General features: G+C 37.3%; 1 protein-coding gene across 5 annotated transcripts in view; it reads right to left on the bottom strand.

The window, feature by feature from the left end:
- RAPGEF4 (Rap guanine nucleotide exchange factor 4) overlaps window positions 1–22,123 on the bottom strand; it is a 182,544-nt gene that overhangs the window by 17,890 nt on the left and 142,531 nt on the right. For 4 of the 5 annotated variants that reach the window (XM_081313438.1, XM_081313436.1, XM_081313437.1 and 1 more), the window contains 10 exons: window positions 21,572–21,648; window positions 19,755–19,901; window positions 18,415–18,533; window positions 12,368–12,456; window positions 8,924–9,002; window positions 5,274–5,424; window positions 4,437–4,525; window positions 2,671–2,701; window positions 2,192–2,270; window positions 941–1,087 (listed from right to left, as the gene is read on the bottom strand). In XM_081313438.1, the coding sequence (XP_081169564.1) occupies window positions 941–1,087; window positions 2,192–2,270; window positions 2,671–2,701; window positions 4,437–4,525; window positions 5,274–5,424; window positions 8,924–9,002; window positions 12,368–12,456; window positions 18,415–18,533; window positions 19,755–19,901; window positions 21,572–21,648 (1,008 nt within the window). The remainder of the gene's footprint in view (window positions 1–940; window positions 1,088–2,191; window positions 2,271–2,670; window positions 2,702–4,436; window positions 4,526–5,273; window positions 5,425–8,923; window positions 9,003–12,367; window positions 12,457–18,414; window positions 18,534–19,754; window positions 19,902–21,571; window positions 21,649–22,123) is intronic. The other variant, XM_081313439.1, reaches the window with a different exon arrangement.

The following is a 22,123-nucleotide window of genomic DNA, read 5'->3' as shown; positions in this document are numbered from 1 at the left end:
TCAAGAGTCAACACTGATTTGAAGGCATAAAACAAAAAGAAAAAAATGCATCAAATTCTGTTAATATGTTGCACATGTGTAGAATACATGCGCGCGCAACACACACACACACAAACTCTCTTCCCAAACTGAACTGATATAAAATCTTTTATCACAGATAACAAGATCTGATGTGCATTTTGCAAATTTAAATTCACAAATCAGGGATAAGAAAACCACAGGTACAAGGGTCATCTGTATCCCTTCGAATCTGGAGAAGAGCTCAAATTATAAAAAGAAACTTAATTGTGTCCTAAATGTAGAGCCTTTAGCAGATTCCCATTTTAAAGACTGTATTACAGCACCATGGATGGAAAGAATTTTAATAGGGAAAGAGAATCACTAATGTAGCAGAAGACTAACGTAATATATAATTGATGGCAGGTGGCATCATCTGCTATCTGACTCTTAACAGAACACAAAAAAGCTAATCAGGGTCAGATTTGGTTAAAACGTGAATGGGAGACATTGGAAATCCTGTGGTTGCAGGCAAATTGGATAGCTGGAAAATCATCATGTGACAATAAAACGGTCAGCCTTTTCTTTAACGCTAAGGAGTCTGCCTGGATGTTGAGGAGTTAGCTCCTCAACAAAGTCTTTATCTTTTATTTAACAGATATCACTTTAAGGTTGCTAAAGATTCTTTCATATTTTCTATACCTATTTCGACAAGAGTAATGCAGCAAATGCAATTCAGGCCTTAAAAAGAACAAATGTATATTTGATATATATATCAAATATATCAGTTTTTAAGGCCAGCCTTTCCCTGGTGCCTTCAGAGATAATGGAGAGCAATTCCTGTTATTTTCAATCTGACAAAATATTGGGGAAATCAATATATTCATTTCACCATAATTTGGCACTTCAGGATATATTCAGGCAAGTTATTCAAATGCCTCACCTCCTGATGAACTCATCTTGACCAATATCAAGCCATCTCCAGAGCCCAGTTTGTCGGCTACTGCGCAGAGAACTTCTTTAACAGATGAGAAAACTGGAATGCGGATGGTGGTGTATGTGTGATCCACACAGCATACCTTGAATAAAACTTGAGACAAAAATAACAACATTATGAAAGAGCCCCTTAAAACCTGCCTTTTCCTGTGGCGCAAGGTACTGTTATGATACAGAATCATTGTATAATAATGGCTCTCTCATTAAGAATAACAGAGTTGGAAGGGACCTTGGAGGTCTTCTAGTCCAACCCCCTGCTGAGGCAGGAAACCTTATATCATTTCAGACAAATTGGTTGTCCAATCTCTTCTTAAAAACCTCCACAACTTCTGGAGGCAAGTCATTCCACCGATTAATTATTCTAACTGTTGGGAAATTTCTCATTAGTTCTAGGACTAATATATAAATTAGAATTCATACCTTAGTTCTAATATCTTTAGGTATTATATCCAAGCTAGCAGCGACAGTTCTTGAGAATAATGGATAGTAGGCCAAAATGCTCGCCTCGGGCTTACGCATATTTCCTCTTCCCCCTTAACATGATTAATTTGTTTCTGTCTTTGTGTGGATAGAAGGATGTCCACAGGAAAGGAGGGTAGTTATTAACTGAGTCATGATACAATCATGCAAGTGACATAAATTACGCAACTGACCTAATTCAAGTCATTAGCATGACTAATGACATCATGTGACATCATTATGGCTTCAACTGTAGGCCTGTCTTAAAGGCCCTAAGTTCTTAAGAGAGTGGGGGAAAAACAACCATTACAGAATTCCAACAGTCACATGATCAAAATTTGGAAGTTGGACAATCAGCATATATTGGCAACCGTTGTTGTTGTTAGGGGGGGGGGTGTCATGTGATTGCCATTTGCAATCTTCCCAGCCGGTTTGTGACAAGCAAAGTCAATGGGGGTGGAGTGGGGGTGGAAGCCAGATTCGCCGAACAACTTGCATGTTTCACTTAACAGCCAGCAAAAAAAGGATGTGAAATCTGGGTGGGACCCCACTTAACAACCACCTCGATTAGCAATGGAAATTCTGCTCCCAATTGTGGTCGTGAGCCAAGGACTACCTTTACATTACAACCAGGCGGAGAAGTTACTGAACCTGTCAAGTAATTATTTCAGTGTGTGGACCAATCCTGCTTTGTTTTCTTTCGGCACTGAAAGTCGTGTGGTCCAGTGCACCGACTTACTTTCATCACTTCCCCTGATGGGCTGACGTTTTTGTGTTCTTTCATCACTCATGTTAAAGTGCTGCAAAAGGACTTTGTGCTAGGGGAGGAAAAAAAACAACCCTTCATAATCACAGATACAAGAGAAAAGCAAATTCTCTAATTTATGATCTACTATTAAGGCAGCAGAATTTAGAAGAGAAAAAAAACCCTGCAAAGTTAATTGTATATTTTGAAAATATTTCATGGTACCCATCTGATATTATGACTTCGGAGACCTAAATCTGTAAATTTTTAACTATATAGCATCTTAACAACTGAATACAAAGCCATTTCTTGACTGCAGGTAAATGTCTTACCTAAAGCTTATATGATACGGATACACGCAGGAGAATTAATCAGAGAAATATGGTAGTAAGTACCATGGAAACATGGTAGTAAGTAACATAAAATATTTGTAAATAACTTATTTTCGTGGCATACATATCCAAAATATTTACCTTTTTCTGAGGTCCTTTAGCTTCTTCTGATCTATCAAATGCAAATGAAACATTATTCAGTGTTTTTTGTTAGGTACTGTATGCTAAACTAATCAACAAAAATACAAATACATACGAAGAGTTTTTTTAAATAAATTTATATTTTAGAGATTTTATACCATAAATATTTTTAGACTCCTAAGCAATACAGAATTGAGCTTTTGATTCTGTAAGCTAATCCTAGATTGGAAATGTCTAGGTAACCATATTTATTAGACTTAAGTTGGTTTTATTATTCCTACACAGCTTGTTCATTCATGAATGTACCAAGTAGTTTCCATAGTTAAAGCAAAAGGTTAACAAATATGGCAAATTAACCCTATTCCTAATATAAATACAATAAGTCCACTAAAAACAAAAGTACATGATATATGCTGTTGCATTGCTTGTAACGGTGAATTTCCAGGAAATTGGCTTTCAGGGAATTGAAGATCATGAACCAGGGGTTTTTTGAAACAAAATGTTTATCACTCAACATTTATAGTACCCGAAACCACTGGGACAGATCATGCTTTGATATTCTGATGATAGTTTACATGACCATCCTGGCTGGGCCTCTTGAATAATAGAATAACAGAGTTGGAAGGGACCTTGGAGGTCTTCTAGTCCAACCCCCTGTGCAGGCAGGAGACCCTGTATCATTCTGGACAAAAGGCTGTACAATCTCTTCTTAAAAGCCTCCAGTGATGGATCACCCACAACTTCTGGAAGAAAGCCATTCCACTGGTTTATTATTCTCACTGTCAGAAAATTTCTCCTTAGTTCTAGGGAACTTGATTAGTTTTCATCCATTGCTTCTTGTCCTGCCTTCAGGTGCTTTGGAGAATAGGCTGACCCAGTGCCTAGAGTCTATGAGGAATCGGACGGGTCAAAACAAGCTCAGGTTAGATCCTTGCACAATGAAGTTGCTTTTTTGCTTGATTCTAATTCCAGCACCGATTTTGGATAGGGTCACGCTCACCTACGCCACAAACAGGTAAGGTCCATGGTTGGAGTGCCTTTTGCACAGCTTCAGCTGATGCATCCATTTTTTGTACCCCCGACAACAGGAACTCTGCCCTCATCAACTCATGGCTAGACTACTGCACTGCACTCTAAATGAAGCTGCCCTTGAAAACAACCAAAAGCTTCAACTGTGGCATATGCATTTTTATAAAAAAAAATACTAGCCAAATTTTTTGCTGAAGACTGGTCTGAAAATGATAATGTTTTAGATCTAACACTAGGTGTGCTGTTACATCAGCCATAAGGCACTATGCAGTGCATATTGTGCTGCCACCATGTGGTTGTTTGGGGTACTACATTATGTAAATTTGGGGAACTACAACATTATGTTAATTTGTTCAGCCAACCCCCTCCCATTTGTGATGTACTTCCTCCTTCTCCTTAAACTCTGTTCTATCACTTCCCACCATTGCATGGGCCAATCTACACCAGGCAGGAACATTACTGTCTTTTGACCTTGAAATACCGTCCATTTCTTCATCTACCACACCTTGTCTGCTGTAATCTTCTCTACATGCAAATAAAGGTCCTTCTGGATGATTAAAAGGTAATTTCATGAGTTCTGCTATCTGGCAAAGGCTGTTAACAGTGATAGTATCCGCTTATACAGGCCAGGCACAGGGGTCTCAGCAAGGGGATAAATCATTAAACAACAGTCAGAGTCAGAATACTAGGCATTGGCAGAGATCAGTTTGGAACAATGAGCTCGATCTGATACTTACATTTGTTTCATAGTTTTCTCTAGCTCTGGGAGTTGTTCTTTGAGTGCTGTAATTACCCTTGCATCATCCGATACAGATACGTAAAACTCCTGTTAAATGATTAAAAACACTCTTCAAATGGCATAAAAAGGCCAGCTGATTTGACAAAATCTGTATCATATCTATGCTGATTTCAAACAAGGAAAAACAGCCAAGAATGTATCTTTATGAGCAGTATCACTAAAAATAGCATGTTATGGATACTTTCTGTACATAATAAATAGTATTATTTATGACAATTTACTGCAAATATTTAGATGTGGATAAACCCTCGATCTTCTCCCCAAGAGTAATATATTTCTCCCACTGCCATACTGAAAATTGTAGTCTGCTTTCGGTTGCATTTTAATTTATTTTAGAATCCTTTCATCTTTTACTATCTATCTCAACTGCTGTTTTTCCTTAAAAGAAATGTAGTACTCCAATCCAGTTTTAATTATCAAATAAAAGAAAAATAATGCATTACCAGCAATAATAGCTTTTCAAATGTTTTCATCATTTGATGCTCAAAAGAAAAATTGAGATGTTTGCCATGCCAAGTGGCACAGTGAGATGACAATCTCAGATATCATATAAAAGTGAATTCCATTATTCTTACAAATTTTAAGCTTAACTAATGAATCATTCCCCCAAAATGATGTGCAAGAAGAGACAGTCACATTTTTCCATCAAAACCTGAAATGTCACCAGGAGTTTTTTTTTGTTATATCCTTGGAAGACTGAAAACAGGCTTTGCCCATGTTACAATAAATACTCTCAGTGTAAAGAGACAACACTTGTTGTAATAATGCGCCTTACCTCCAGAAATGCCACTGCTGCTTCCTCTTCTGGCAGAACATCACCATAAAAAGCAGCCCATAGTAGAACTAAACGAACAACTCGCCTTTTATTATTCAGTGCATAGTCCAGTTTTTCTTGCTCTGTGCCTTGAGAAGGCTGAGCATGGTAAGTGCCAGGATGTCAAGGCAAACAGTCATTTTGCCATTCCCCATCACCCCCACTCACTCTGAATTCCCTATCATTTCCTCAAAACTGTGGGCTTTCTGGAAATTGACTTTCTTGGCCATTAGGCGATACAGCAGCCAGGCCAGCAGGGTTTTCAAGTTCAAAATTGTACTTTGTGTATTTCCAGTTTAAAAGATTTTCGTGACACTTGTTCACTTGACATGAGTAGCAGGAAAAGAAGGCACAAGTGAATCCAAAGGATTTCCCAATAAAACAGGACAGGTCAAGAGTTTGGGTTAAACGTGAACATAGTGGATTTTTTTTTGCACTGTGAAAGAAATGGAGCATATAGTTTTCCTGTACATTAATATAAATTTGGTCATGGTCAAATTCTTGGAAAGTGAAACATCAGGGGATGGGGATAATAGTTGCACTTTTATCTTAAGGCGAAGATGGATATAGACATAACAAGAAAAACATGCTAAGATACTACATTTCCTTAGCTCTGTATTATTATACAACCCTTTTCTAAAATCCCATTCTAACAGTAGTAGTGCTTGTGATTTGCACCATTTGAACCGAACATAAAGTTTCTGAATCAGCAAAGAAAACAGCTAACTTCTGTTGATCCAGCAGAAGTTTTTTTTCTATCACAAATGTCACTCTAATGGACCTTGTTAGATCCATTAGCCAGTTTAGTGAATGGAATACTGCACTACTGAGATTAAGTTCATTGATTCATTGCCAATCCATCCACTTGATCCTAGATGCTTTTACCACAGCAGTTCACTCCAATCCCACTTCTTTTTTAAGAGTTATTCCGTTCGTTTTAGCATTTCTCTTTCATCCTCCCTCATCCTCTTTCTCTCTTCCTAAGATGAACCAATGCTTTATTTAAATTGTGCTTACTTTTTCTTCTTTTGCATTTTACAGTTTCAATTTATCTATTTTTTAAATATAGACAGAATGTGTTGTTGGCAGAGATTATTTTGTGTTTTACTTTGTATTACCATTCTGTATTTTCACAGCAATAAAAGGATTCTGTTTGTGGAGGGCACAGTTTGTTTAACATACCGCACTTTTGTGATTTGCTTCCTGCCATCGCATGAAAGCATGTGAGGGCACTTAAATTTCTGTGGGTAAGGCAAACCAGAACTGTTCTTAGATGGTATGTGGAGTGAAGCAGGCCAAAGGCCTGATCTGGTGGTAGTAGGATGGGATTTTGAATACTGCTGCTTTATTTGCTGCTTTCTCTCAGGGAAGTAAATCTTTCCAAGACAGGCAAGCAGTATTCTTTTCAATTAACATAATATAATCCATTTTGTGCTATGTAGCTCTCTTCCTTGCAGAAAGCCAGCTAGTGCATCTTTCCACAAAGACTTATTCTGCCTCCACCCCCTCTTCATGAAATCGTTATTTCCATTTAATTATCTAACCATCAACCAAGCATCCGGCATAACCAAATGGAAGACTAAGTAATAACCCAGGATTCAATTTTCTTAACTTCTAAAACTCTACATATTCCTACTTTGTTAGGATACATAGGGATAGTTACAGTCGGACAGCTTAGACAGCAACAGATATTTACAGAACAAGACCACAAGGTGAAACTAATAGCCCAGATTATCCTCTTCAAATGACAGTTCTGTCAAGGAAGAGGACGTGATGAAGGCAATTCTTAAAATAAATTGTTCTGAAGGCTTTTATAGTGCAGTCTCTGATATAAGTGAAAAACTTTTAAGTTCCTCACTAGAAAATATTCTATCTTTTCTCCTCAAGATACAGCCATGTGTACATGAAATAATTAAGGGAGTGATTTTTGAAAACACTGAATTCTTCACACAGCCACTATTTCCTTGCAGTTAAAACGAAAGTTTGACAGCTGGGATTTGGAGCATTTAATGTAATCTGAAAAATACTGAATCGAGATCTGAAGCTGACAACTTGTTTTATAGTAGCAGAACCCAGGGAAAAGGTTTGACAATGCAGGCCCTGGTCCCTATAGCCTTTCAAAAATCAAACAACATTTTACTGAGTTTCTCCTGCCTTCCCATGCCGCTTCTTTCCGGGCAAGCCCTGTAATTATTCAATATCCTTTTACCTGCTGATTAAGTGACTCACCACAGGCACTAACCATTTCTTTTCCATTTTTCCATTGCTCATGTACTTATTTTTAATTCTCCTAATAATTCCTCCCATGCAAATTCTATCGTAGGAAAAGGTGGAGCCTTCCCTTCGTAAATTTCATGCTGCATATCTATCAGAATAACAGTGTTATGTATAAATAATATTCTAGAGAGGCTATAATTTCTAAGGTATTAATCAACAATGATGTTGTGACTGAATACTGATTTCATATTTTGAGCTTTAAGAACTGTTACTAACTATGCAGTCTGTTCTGCCCTCTGTATAATTACTGATTTATTTCCTTTTAGATGCTTAAACTCAACCTCAGTGTTCATTTTGGGAGAAGGGAAATACAGAGATTTATGTAAAATATTAATAAGACAGCAGTGATAATAATACTCAGCACTTTCGTGCAAGTATACAAATCTTCACAGCTATCTGAATGCTCTGATCCCTATTAATGACTCTATAAAGAGGGTCAAGATTTCCTGTCATTTTAATTGCAAACTCAGTTGGGGAGAACTAATAGAAATGAAGTTAAAATAACAGATATTTATTTTTTGGCAGAAAAAGGATTTTATTCCTGTGAAATATACTGTATATAATGAGTTGGAATGCACTTAAATAGGATCCTTCATTTTGCTTATGAACATTTATCCATTTTAAAAAAAATATTATTTGCTTATTATTTATGTGTTGGCCTTTGGCTGTAATAATGAATTGAATTCAATTGAATTTGCTTATTATGGTTGCAGAACAGTGCCCAGTACAAGTTCACTTATAAATTATACATGCTGAAATAAAAATTTGATAATATTTAATAATATACCTGTATTATTTTAAATGATAAAAATTTGACTTTCCAGTAGAGAAAACTGATACACTGGATTAGGGTTAAGAGTTGGAGGAGAAGCCAAGAATAACAATAAGATATTCCAAAATGGTTTGAAGAATCCTTGGGATTACAAGATAGTTCCTGATTATGACCATTTGTTTAATAACCATTCAAAATTACAAATGAAGGAAATATACGTGTCCCAAGATAATGTTGTAGGATCCAATCTGGGTCAGTCACTGGGCCCAGGGGTTTAGTCTTCCAAACTATTGAATTCATATTAAAGCCCATTATCAGGGAACTTCTCTGTCACCAGAATGTCTGTCCTGGTGAGAGAACACATTCTCTCCCTCACACATTCTGTTGACAGAGAACTGCCCTGAGAACGGGCTTCAGCATGAATCCAAAAGCTTGGAAGACTAAACCTCTGGTCCCGGTGATCAACCCAGATTGGCTCCCTCATTCAAAGTTAGGATGATGCTGAAAAAAATGACTTAGTGTGCTGGTATGTCTGTGGTGTGTATAACTTAAAAAAGGATATTGAGCCATCAGAGCTGGACAGAGTTGACTATTTGGCATGAATACACAATGCATTGTAACAAAATCATTCACACCGGCATCTGTGAAAATAAAACCAAGAGCAGAAGCAAGATAAATTAGAACAGCACAAAACAACAGACATACTTTCCAGTAATTGGGATATTATATAATATCAAAAACCGAGACACTATAAAGGTAGGACCTTGTGGCCTTCGCTTTTGGCTGGAGATCTTATGTTCAGATGTGTCAGAATGCCTCTGTTGGAATCAAGAAAAGCACAGGAATGGCATTCAAAGCTGCAAAGATGGAAGGAGAACTAGTGGAAACCCAGAAGTGCTTTAATTGCACTTTATAAAGTTTTATCATGCAAGTTGTACATGCAGACTTTAATTATCATTTTCAATTGATATTACACGAAAGCATCTGGATTGCATGACCTTCAATACTCATCCATTAAAAATTACAAAAGCATATACGTTACTTTAAGCATTTTTTTTAAAAAATGAATGCTACCACTGAAATCCTGTTTTCCATGAACAGGGAATAAACCACTCTGAACACACTGAGGCTTCATTCCATGCAAATTAATTTCCATAGCAAGACAAAAATTTGAAATGTGCCACTGCTCACAGTATCACTCCCTTGGGGATTTTAGCCTTCTTCTTATGTTTTTAGAACAATTTTCTAATCTTTTTGATGATTCAGAATTCGCAAATGTGTGGGCAGTGCCAGAATAACAAGTCTGATTATCACAGGTTGGAACCCAACATCCTGCAAAATTTTTATTTATGAGTAGCAGTAAAGGAACAAATTATGAAGAAAATGTAAGCCATGAAAAGATAATTAATTAGCATGATTTATACAGATGTAAGGTAGAACTGGATAACTGCGTATTCTCACTTTCTTAAATGTAGAAGTTATTTCTTATTTAATAGGAGATTAAAATGCTTTCCAGAGAAAACTAGAACCTTAGTTTTTGAACAAATAATGTTAACAAATTTCCTAAAAACGCATGGTTTTAAGGCAAATAAGTCAGGGGTCCCCAACCTGACAGGTTGGCCAGTGCGCGCTTGTGTGCGCATTCACCCCTATTGCCGGCAATGGCAAAACTGCCCCGATATGTTGTGTGATGTCACGTGACGTTACAAGTTTGACGTGTCTGATTTAGACCCTTATCCTGTGATTTATCAGAACAGCAAACATATATCAGGAGCTAACCCTCCTACCATTGGAATTTTTCTCATCTCACGTTTTGCTTATAACAAATCTAGTGGGGCGAGTCTCTAATTCACTTCACCATACTGGACAGGTTTTCCTCATTCCTGAGAAGGCAAATTGATTCTGATGTGGCACCTTGTGCACTCTTGCTAAAATTGCCACCTGGCCCAGATAAAACCTTAATCAAACTTAAACAAAAGGTTTGAAATTTGGACCTACCAAAATGCACACAGACACAGACGCACAGGTGAGAAACCCTGGCTCTTCCTGGTCAAGAAATTACAATCTTTCTTCTGCAAGACCTAAGCTAGACAATCACTATAAAAGTTGCAAAGTTTCTAGCAACAGCTATGGTTTACAGAAACGAGCTGATATTCTTTTCTTGTCATTCCTTGCTTGAGAATTTATTTTTCTGTATTTTAAATTTTTGTACTCATGTTTTATTGGTCTGGGTCGACTATAAATAATAAATCAGAGTATTTTCACTGGATGTGTCTTGCAGCAAATAAATGGCAATGATATTTCCAGTTTTTATTCTGATTTACTAACTTGGATGAAATCCCGCAGAAGTGATATTCTAACCTCCCAAACAATTTACAAGGCCAAAGATATTTAATTAATGCTAAAGATATAGGGTATTTACCTCTATAATCATGAACAGAAAGGCTCTTGAGTGAAGTTCATATATTTTAACTTAAAGTGTTAAAATTATATCAGATGACTCTGTTAAATTTTCCAAATATATTTAATCAGAACTGTTAAACAAATGGGTGGGCAGGCTACGTAAGTTACTGGTTATATTACTACCATATAAAGCCAAAGAATATAAGCAAATATTTTAGAACTGATATCAAGGTTATTTGCTATTTTTCTTTTGCTTTGACATATTTTCAAATCTTACCCTTATGTTTACCAAAGACATATTTTTAAATGACATAGTTATATATTGTATCTTATGAATTTGAATAATTGCTAAGAGTCATGAATGTGGCAGGTACATATTGTATATATAGTGGCAGAAGGATGTGGAATAACTGAATTTATAGGCTAACCATAGGAAGTAGTAATGCAGTCCAAAGCTGAGACTGAAATGTTACATATTTCAACCTAAGAATTAAACCCTGAGTTTCAGATACCTAATTTTATTTAAAAACAATTATTGTACATTTAAAATATTCTCTTTGAATACAATTGACGCAAATAAAAATGCTATGAGATCTTACGCCTTCTCATAAATAACAATGTACAGGTAGTCCTCAACTTACAGCAGTTCATTTAGTGACTGTTCAAAGTTACAACAAATAAAGTTTCATTAAAGTGTCAAAAAGTGACATGTAACTGTTTTTCAGAGTTATGACCTTTATAGCAATCCCCATGATCATGTGATCAAAATTCAGGTGCTTGACTACAGGTTCATATTTAGGATCTTTGCTGTGTCCCAGGGTCATGTGTTCACCTTTTGCGACCTTCTGACAAGCAAAGTCAATGAGGAAGCCAGATTCACTTAACAACCGGGTTACTAACTTATCAACTGCAGTGATTCACTTAACAACTGTGGCAAGAAAAGTCTTGAAGTGGGGCAAAACTCACTTAACAAATGTCTCACTGAACAACATAAATATTGAGTTCAGTTGTGGTCATAAATCAAGGACTACCTGTATAGAATGTATGCCAAATTCAGTGGGTCTTAGACAACGCACCGTTCCCTTTACTGCAATGCATTCTTTTAGATTGTTTTCCTCTCTTTTTTTTAAAGTTACCTTATTACAAAAGGAGGAACTGTTATAACTTACTGGATGTTTGTATCCTTACATAAGAGAAATATTATGATTGATATTTCAAATAACTTTCTCATAAATGAAATACCACTCTGACTTTAGGGGGGATGGGAGATAAGGGACTATGACAAATAATTTCAAAAATAGTTCCATTGGAAAGTTTTTAAAAATATAAAATAAACCCCAAACATATCAAAAAGTTATTTGAACCTTTCTATTAAATAATTCCAAGCAATCCCAGTGCCGAGCTTTTATAGCATAAGTATAAATACAACAATTATATAGGGTATGGATATCAACTTTACTCAAAGGTCTGTACAGAACTTGAATAAAGTGAATTCCACTTGAATACATGCAAGAACTTAATTTAAGTATGTAGGACTGCAGATTTTATTTCTTAGATAAATTTTATATGAAGTTACAAATAAAGTTTTATTAAACTGGCCTACCAATTCCTTCATTTAGCGTTGATTCTAGTCGCATCGTTTCTAGAAAGTGTTCTAAAATCTTTTCTGGAGTTCCCGACATTACAATATATCTGAGCAAGGGAAAAAAAAGAGAAACAAATTTGTCTCTGCATCACCCAAAGAAAAAATGTCGTTGGAACTCTTTATGAACGTAGTAATTAACATGACTACTGTAAGACAATAATGTTAAAAAGCCAGAACTAAAACAATTTAAAGTCACATGCTGGAAAAGAACTTAGCCTGATATTTTCAGATATAGGGTGAACTCACTACATACGTGATGTGCCAAATGCTGGGAAAATCGGGAGATTCATTTCATTTCATTTCATTTTATTAAATTTATATGCCACCCTTCTCCCTGAGGACTCAAGGCGGCTCACAACAATAAAAATTAAAAAACATAGAGTAAAAATTTAAAAGAGAATTAAACAATAATACAAAATAATACAAAACAATTTAACCCAGTAAAAGCCTAATTAAAAATCGTAGTCAGTCCAGGCCCGCTTGTTGGAACAACCAGGTCTTCAGGTCACGGGGGAAGGACCGAAGGTCAGGGGCCGTCCGCAGCTCCGGAGGCAACTCATTCCAGAGGGTCGACGCACCCACAGAGAAGGCTCTCCCCCTGGGGGTCGCCAGCCGGCATTGCCTGGCCGACAGAACCCTGAGAAGGCCGACTCTGTGAGAGAGAACCGGGCGATGGGAGGTTGACAATGGCAGTAGGTGGTCTCAGGCAGTTCAAACGAGTATAAAGATTTATTGCAAGCTTAAGCTCTCTACAAGATTCTGACCTACTAATGGTCTAGTGAAATTAGTGGGAGATAAGAGACGCATTCAAGGTGGGCTAGACTTAGGTCTCTTACAGGTGCACAGAGACTCCTGACTAATGATGCATTTGACCCCTCCCTCAGGTTCAGCCTGTTCATCTACTACAGGTGGCATTTCATAGATGAAGAAGGGGGACAGACTCTAGCAAGAACACATTTTCAGCCACGAGCCACTTCTTGAACAACTACATTGCTTAATTTTATTAGCTCTTTTTCAGATTCAACACAAATATATTCAGAGATAAAAAGCCAATGAATCCAGATTATTACAAAAGAGATAAAGTGAAAGGGAGGAAAAAAGTTAAGCTGTCACAATTTCAGTGTGATGCTGAGGAAGGTAAGATTGATGAGATACAACCAGTGGTGGGATTCAAATATGTGAACAACTGATTGTCTGTATGGATGCTGCTTCCAGAAGTCCATTCTGGGCATGGGCAACAAAAAATTAGCTACCGGTTCTGCCGAAGTGGTACGAACCAGCTGAATCCCACCACTGGATACAACAAATAAGCATCTGTCATCAGAAAGTTCTAAAAAGTTCTATATTAACAACACTACACTAGACAATGTAAGTCATGGGTCAATTGGGATGTGAAACAGTTATTCTTCTAAGCATATTAAATTCAACACTCTTTTGTTCAAGCTTTCAAATGCTCAAGGGCAGCTACATTCAGAGTGTACTGCAGGGAGTCCAAAAGAGAACTGGCTAACGTGTGAGTGACTATGACTAAAGATTAAATTCAAAGTTACTTAGGCTAAGAAGAAATATAGCATTTTCTGTGAACATAACATATTCTTATGACAAGTTGATTCCAATTCGAAGACCCATGTGCAATAGTTTACACACACGCACACAGCCCCACACATGTGAAACTGGAATGCTAATAAACTTTAATCGAAGTATGAATATCAGGAACCATGGACAACATATCATAAATCACCAAATGAGAGCATGCGATTACAAATTCTATCCATATCAGTAAATCCGTCCTAATTTTAAAAACTGTGTAATATCCTTGTAGTTGGCAAATAGAAACCTAATTTAACATATTTCGAAGGAAAATATGTTAGCATACTGTATATTGCAAATTGAAATGAAAATTCAACTTTTAAGATTGTTTCATTATAGAATTATTTTCCATAATTGTTGGGATTTATATTTCTGCCTCGAACTCAAATTTCTTTTGTCCAATTACTTTCTCATTTGCAGTTCATCCTCCTGTTCCTTAAGAATGTTTTTACAGTCGATTTTAGCTTTATTCAGTTTCAGGTTTTTTTTTAATTACCTCTTAAATTTCATCATCAATTATGGTTAAGGTCTTCTTTTTGCTGATCTGTAAATTTTATAAGGAATGTTTTATTCTGATATTCTCCCATTTCTTCCATATGAGATTCTGGTAGACACATAATCTGGAATAATATTTAAGAACTTGCTCCATCAACTGATTCCTTGTAGAAGTGTTTATTTCCACCCCAATCCTGTTCTTTTCACAACTGATAGGTCAATTTACCTGATTTATTGCTTTTTAAATAGTATTTATGTTTAATAAAATTCAACTTCTTGTAAGTCTTGCTTACTTCAATTAAATTTAGTACGTTTCATATTGATTTTATCTTTTCTTCCAAATCCTAAACTGTTTATACCTCGATTCCAGTTGTTTCAGATCACTCAACCATATATCCTTCTGATTTTGCAAGGTTTTATTTCTGTTTGATGCCAGAGAGATAAAACAACCTCTCAGAAATCTTGCAAAGAGATAAAGGTTAAATTGATTTGGCAAAAGCTTTTTAGTTCCAGATAACCCTGCAGTTTAATATCCTCTTGTAATAACAAAAGTTCATTCAATCTCTACCTTTTTGACCAATAGCTTCCTCTATTTAGTTTTATAATTATTGGATTATGTGCTATATAACTAGAAGCTGTGGCTTCATGTCTATAAGCTTGGGTAACAATGAGTCAGAAATCCAGCACATGGGTCACCGCCGCACTGCAAGGCACAAAAATGGCGGCGGCTGCACCACACGGTGCAAAAATGGGCACTGTCGTGCCATGGGGGTGCAAAAACGGGCCGCCACCATGCTGCAAACTGCAAAAACAGCCACTGCCGCACCAGGGGGTGCAGAAACAAGGTACTGTGTCACACAAGAATGGGGCAGGGCTAGTGAGTATCATGCAGATGCTAGCCCCACCCCATTTGCAGTGCACGCATGCTCGTGGCCCTGTGCGCACATGCACGCACGCATGCGGGTACAATGCTTCCCCCTCCCTTTTCCTCCAGTCCACCTACTGAGTGACCTCTGCCTTAAGAGGTCTAAATCCAGTCCCCCCCACTCCCGAACTCCCTTGGCTCAAATCTGGTGTCAATTTGCCTTGATCATTAATAGATCAGATTCTTGCATATATGTAAACTCACAGTGCTTTTGAACTCTATCTTGGTTCCTGATTTCTTATGCCTGATAGTTCCATAATATTATGGATCTTCTTCATCTGTGATTTAATTTTCTAGAATCCACTGTAAAATTACAGGGGTAGCTACTTCACATATAGGCACTTCATTATTTCCTACCTGTCCAAAGACATAACTGTTGACTGAGATTTTCTCACCCCAAATTTTAAAGTAGTTTCCTTTCTTTTTGTTCCAACACTGTGTCTTCAGTTGTTATGCAAATTTTACAAGTATATCTCATGGCAATTTTCCCTTTCATGTTTCCCAAGATTTTATTCTGGAGATTTCCTGAATTTCATCCAGATGCAGATGTCTTTAAGTCTTAAGTAGGTTTTCCATTTCTCTTCATATACTTTTCTCTACTGAAATATTCAAGTATACCTCAAGTTATTTTAATGCAGTTCTGTTTCTGCTAGTTCTAATTTAATTTAACTCTTGTTCAGTTCTTTTTGATGGAAGTTCTGAACTGAAAATAGTTCCAGATGTCCTGTTTGCCATTCTTTTTTTCTCGATGTCTATGGAGATGCTTAGTCAACCAGGTCATGATTGTCTCAAAGGTGCCTGTCCAGTTGCCTTTTGAAAAAGCACCTTTGAGACAATTACAGAGCCTTGGTGGAGCAGTGGGCTAATGCCTCCTTAAGTAACACCAGCTGCCTGCAATTAGTGCAGGTTCGCATCCCACCAGGCTCAAGGTTGACTCAGCCTTCCATCCTTCCGAGGTAGGTAAAATGAGGACCCAGATTGTTGGGGGCAATTAGCTGACTTTGTAATAATGGGGTGTGTGTGTGAAAGCCCTAATAAGCAGGTATATACATAGAATGAAGGCTACTGCTAAGCTTGTAAGCTGCCCTGAGTCTTTGGAGAAGGGCGGGATATAAATGGAATTTAAAAAAAAATTATCTCCTTATTCTAATGCTGTACTTGACTTGTTAATTTGTCAACTCTGTCACTAAATATCAACTTTCATGCTCATTATGTCTCTTGAGTTCAATTTTGCTTCCGTATCTTGTTGTCTTTACTGAGTAATTTAGAATGATGATATTCCATTGTACACAATTCCAATAAAAAATATTTAAACTGAGGAAAAGAAACAGAAGAATCAGCTGGGCTACTTCTAGTTTGGTTTCTTCTCTATTTCTGCTAATTTTTGCTTATTTTGTATTCAGAATTTCAATTCATTAAACTGAACCATGGCAGATTATAACATTAAGACTAAGATATCAAATAAAAGAAAATTCAATAATCGTTGATAACACGATACTGTGTAAAAATGATCGTTACTACCTATGAGAGTGAATTACATAAGTAAGTGACTTAAGTATATTCAGCTGTAATTCATATTGAACACTCAAGTCATATATTAGAAATTTGCTTTCCTGGTTCTATAGAGAAATGGCACAGGAGCTAATGGGGAGATGTCCTAGTTCAGTGTTTTGTCCCCACATGCAGGATCTAATCTAGAGAAGAGTTTTAAGGAAGTGTGAAATCCCAGTCAAAAAGACCAGAAGGGGCAAATTAGAGCATATCTGAAAGATAAGCTATCTTCAAAAGCCTATCTGATATGGCAAGGGAAAGTTAGGAGATGACAGGCTGAGCCTGAGGGAGGGGTCAAATGCATCATCAGTCTCAAATCCCTTCTTAACCACAAGAGATCTAAGTCTAGCCCACCTTGAATTTCACTGACTCTTTATCTACTGCCAATTTGCTTTGACCGTTAGTAGTTAGTAGTTATCAGAGCATGCACAGTCTTATTGTGCTGAGATAATCCAGGAGTAAACACAGTAAACAGTGGTTTGTATTAAATGGTGGTTTATCTTACACTATCTTCAATATCATACATACACGTGCTAATACAGCAGGATCCAACAAACCACAATTACAGTAGGAAACGGAAGAGAGAGAACACATCAGCAGAGCCTTCCCTTTATACAAATGCTCTTAAAGAGACACAAACCCTGCTGAGTCATTCTCATCATTACATTATATCTTACATCTTATTTTACATAAGCTGGCTAACTGTTAAATCAATACCTTGACAGTAATAGTTCAGATTCTTGTAGAGATGTCTATGGAGATTCTCAGTCATCCAGGTCATGGTTGTTCCAAAGATCCTTTTTCAAAAGGCAACTGGATTTTGTTCAGCTTTTGAAAAAGCACCTTTGGGACATTCTTGTAGAGAGCATGAGCTTGCAATAAATCTTTATATTCATTTTAAACTATTTGGACTTCCTACACTTGACAGGAAACTGGGTAAGAGAGAAGCTGACCAAAGGGAAAATAAAGCAGCAGTTGAATGGTATCACACATATAAGTCACGATGAAAAGAATGTAGGACATAGAGCAAGAGAGAGCAAGTTTGTGGCCCAAGTAGACGTACCAAGCACAAACAAGAATAATAATGACCTAACAACTTGGCTAGAGATAGGGACATATAAAGTAACATTAGAAATAAAAATTCAATAGCTAAAATCGTTATAATAACTTTCCTTATGGTTTGTGAAGTGTTGGTTTTTTTAAAAAAAAAAGCTGCAATGTTTGAGAACTGCATAGAATGCCTGTGGAAAATTAAGGCCCTCAACTAGCACGCTTGGGCAACGACAAATCACGCCTTCTATATGGCAAGGGAACAGCTGATTATTTCTTTTGAAATGTGGCACAGTTCCTTTCTTCACAGAGAGCGGGCATGATGCAAATTGAGTAAAATCATTTGGAATTATTAAACATAATGTGATGTTGACAATCAAGAATGAAAACATACTTGTGCTGAAGAGGCTGTGCGTTTCCTTGATTAAAAGGCCTGTTTCCTGCTGGGACCTTCTCTAACACCAGGACATCTTGGTCATGTTCCTTCAATCTTACTGTGTTTGCTTCAACATCCTGAAAAAGGATTTAAACTGTCAACATGGTAGGAGTTAAAGAGTACATTTGGATTGGATCCTAATACTAATTCTCTAAAGGCTAGATCCAGCAGATTTTATAGGAAGAAGAGAAACATTTACCCCTTCCCCTTCAGCCCTCTCCACCATTCTATTATTTGCTGACAGTTTGGAGATGGGCAGTCCCTAAATTAAACTAAATAAAATAAATGAATAAATACATCAACTCCACTTTCCACAGTGGAAAACCCAGATTTTGACACTGGAATAGAGCTGTAAAGGGAAAGATGAACTGATGAAAAATCCTATGCCTGAAATGTTCCTAATAACTATTTTAAAATCAGCTTCACTTAGCCTATAAGTAGTAACACCTCTAGCTGACCTGGCTGATTTCTGAAGCTAAGCAGGAGTAAGTAGCTACATGAGGATTCACTTGGGAATTCCAAGTGAACTTAAAACTGGGAAACTGAAAAACCATTCTGGGGGAAGAAAATTGAAACCTATTGCTAAAAAAACCCAACCTGTGTGGCTAAAGTTCATCTTAAGGTTATTTTTATCTTTTATGTTAGTTGCAATACAGGTAGTCCTCGTCGTACGACCCACAATTGAACCCAAAATTTCTGCTGCTAAGTGAGACAGCCGTTAAGTGAATTTTGCTCCATTTTAGGACTTTCCTACCACGGTTGTTAAGTGAAGCACTACAGTTTTTAAGTTAGTAAAATGGTTGTTAAGTGAATCTGGTTTCCTCATTGGCTTTGCTTGTCAGAAGGTCGTAAAAGGTGACCGCATGACCTCGGGACATTACAACGGTCATAAATATGAGTCAGTTGCCAAGCGTCTAAATTTTGATCGGGTGACCATGGGGATACTGCAACGGTCATGTGAAAAATGGTATAATCACTTTTTTCAAGGCTCTTGTAACTTTGAACTGTCACTAAACGAACTGTTGTAAGTGGAGGACTACCTGTAGTAGTTTGCTCTCAGGATCAATTCACTCGTGATCAAACATAAACATGATGTCATTGCAACATTCAGTAGAGCTCCACACTGAGAGAGATGACACCAAAAGCTTCTAGACCACATGGTTTCTGCCATGCGTAAATAAATGCAAGAAACCTCAACATGCAAAGAATTGGGAAAAATGGTACTTAATATTTTTAGCATTCAAAAGCAATCCCTTTTGGGGGTATAAATGAAAGAAGGTTATTTTCTGCACACTTACCCGGAGTATCCTATTAAAGTCTTCTTTATCTACTCTCAAGAAGTGGCAGTTTTCTTCCCGTAAAACAATGGAAGCTGCTCTGGGAGCATCATTCACTAATGCTAATTTGCCAAAATCATCACCTTCATGTAGAGTACACACCACACCCTAAATTTGACAACAGAAATAACAAAAATACATTTGCAAGGAAAAAAAAGCCCGTAATTTTCAGCTTACTCTATTGACACTTCATATACACACAATGGATTTCTACCCCAAATACTGTAACAAATTCATCTGGCATAAAATTATCAGTCAATATAGTGGCAGGGAACAAAGCACAGCAGCTGGGCATTATGAATGCTGGAGAGGAAAGGGCAAAGAAAAAATGGAGTTTGTCCTCTGAAACTGGGTTCAGAAATGGACAGGTTTCTAGCTCTATGAATGAAGCCAAGTTTGCGTTTTTCTTTCTTTCTTTGTAAAGTTTGTCTCTCTTGTCCTTATCTTCAAGCTTCAGTGAGTCCCAATTCATAGATCATGTCTTTCAGAAAATATATTTTACTTCAGTTCTTCTGATCCATTTTAAAAGACTTGCAATCAGGAGGGTTTATAATGGACAAGTAATAACATACAATTGTATTATATGATTACAAAATATATTTTTCTTCTAAATGGAAGCCAAAAACGTTGTCCATTTATCATATGAAGTAACAGGCCATTTAGATGGGATGGGATCTGAACCTGAAAAGACACCCGTCTGCCCTTCCCTGGCCAAAATTCAGTGCTCTTTCTTCTGGCTAGCATGGACTCTCAAGGGGTCATTTACATAATCTGATACTCATTATTTTAGCTGGAGATGCCAGAACGTGATTCAAGCTACCGCATGCAAAGCATGTGCTCTACCAATTCAAGTAAAATTTCTCATGTCTATATCCAGGGGCCATTTGTGGACAGACTATGGGAGACTATGTGAGCAGGGTCTACTTGTGCAAAAATGGAAGAATCACGGCTATTGTGGAAGAGGCAGCAGCTGCAAACCCAGGCTTTGTTTTCATACCACATTAAAGGTAAAAGTAAAGGTTCCCCCGCACATGCGTGCTAGTCGTTTCCGACTCTAGGGGCCGGTGCTCATCTCCGTTTCAAAGCCGAAGAGCCAGCGCTTGTCCAAGGATGTCTCCGTGGTCATGTGGCTGGCATGACTAGACGCCAAAGGCGCACAGAACGCTGTTACCTTCCCACCGTAGTGGTCTCTATTTTTCTACTGGCATTTTTACGTGCTTTCGAACTGCTAGGTTGGCAGAAGCTGGGACGAGTAACAGGTGCTCACTCTGTTATGCAGCACTCAGGATTCAACCCACCAAACTGCCGACCTTCTGATCGACAAGCTCAGCGTCCTAACCCACTGAGCCACCGCGTCCCTGTTCATACCACATTAGATATTAGTTAATCTATTTGTATTTAGGTATGGTTTAAATGGCAATTTTCAATAAAAGTTAGAAACTCCCCCTTTTTTTCTTGAATCAGGATCTATAAAGACGCCATAGGTTGCACCCAATGGTAGTGAAGTCACGTGACACTAGAAGTTCACTTTAGAACGCAATTTTCACTGGCTTCCTCGTATCACTGTAGCCTTGCAGGATTCACAAGAACAATATAGTACATTGAGGGAGGAATTGGTGAAAACCCCGTGACTTGTACAAGTCAAATTGTTTTTCACTAGTACAAACCCACCAATGGAGTCTTAGCCTATTGCTTCCACACAACTGAAAGGAGACAGCTCCTAGGGAAAACACATGTAGGAAATAAAAAAACTTTTAAGAAATTGTACAGGACAGTACCTTTCCATAAATTACTACATTGACTGAACCCTTCAGAATAATATACCAAGATGTCCCTTCTTCTCCCTGATTAAATACTGAGAAAGAAAGAAAAAGTAGTTAGAGCAGGGCAACTTTTAACTGTACAAGATCTTGCAAACTCCAATTATTGGATAATTGTCATTACTGTGGCTGGATGTTTAGGCACCTGAAGCAATCTGTATCTCATTGTTCCTCCAGGAAAGATATATGGTGCCTAAGGATAGTCATGCTATTTTGTTATTGGTAGTAAAACCACAGCTACCTTTTTTTTACTCATTAGTAAAAATGCAATGGAAATAAATCAAATAACTGACAATTTCCTGCCTCTCCATGACATCCGGAATCAGTTGGCTTGAAGGGAGGATGTCTCTCTGCCGAACACTGACTTGGCTTTGGCCTTTTCAATTCAACTATCTTGCAAGAGACAACCATTTCATTCAAAAATTTAGAATCAAAAGTCCGGTGTGAACTATATGAAAGGAACTTTCTGTTGTTGCTTTTAACAATTATGGTAGAACTAATATCTCATCT

The sequence above is a fragment of the Vipera berus genome, assembly GCF_964194415.1.
Source record: "Vipera berus genome assembly, chromosome: 1".
Classification (NCBI taxonomy): domain Eukaryota; kingdom Metazoa; phylum Chordata; class Lepidosauria; order Squamata; family Viperidae; genus Vipera; species Vipera berus.
The sequence above is the reverse complement of the archived record's forward strand: the minus strand, read 5'-3'. Positions and strand labels throughout refer to the sequence as shown.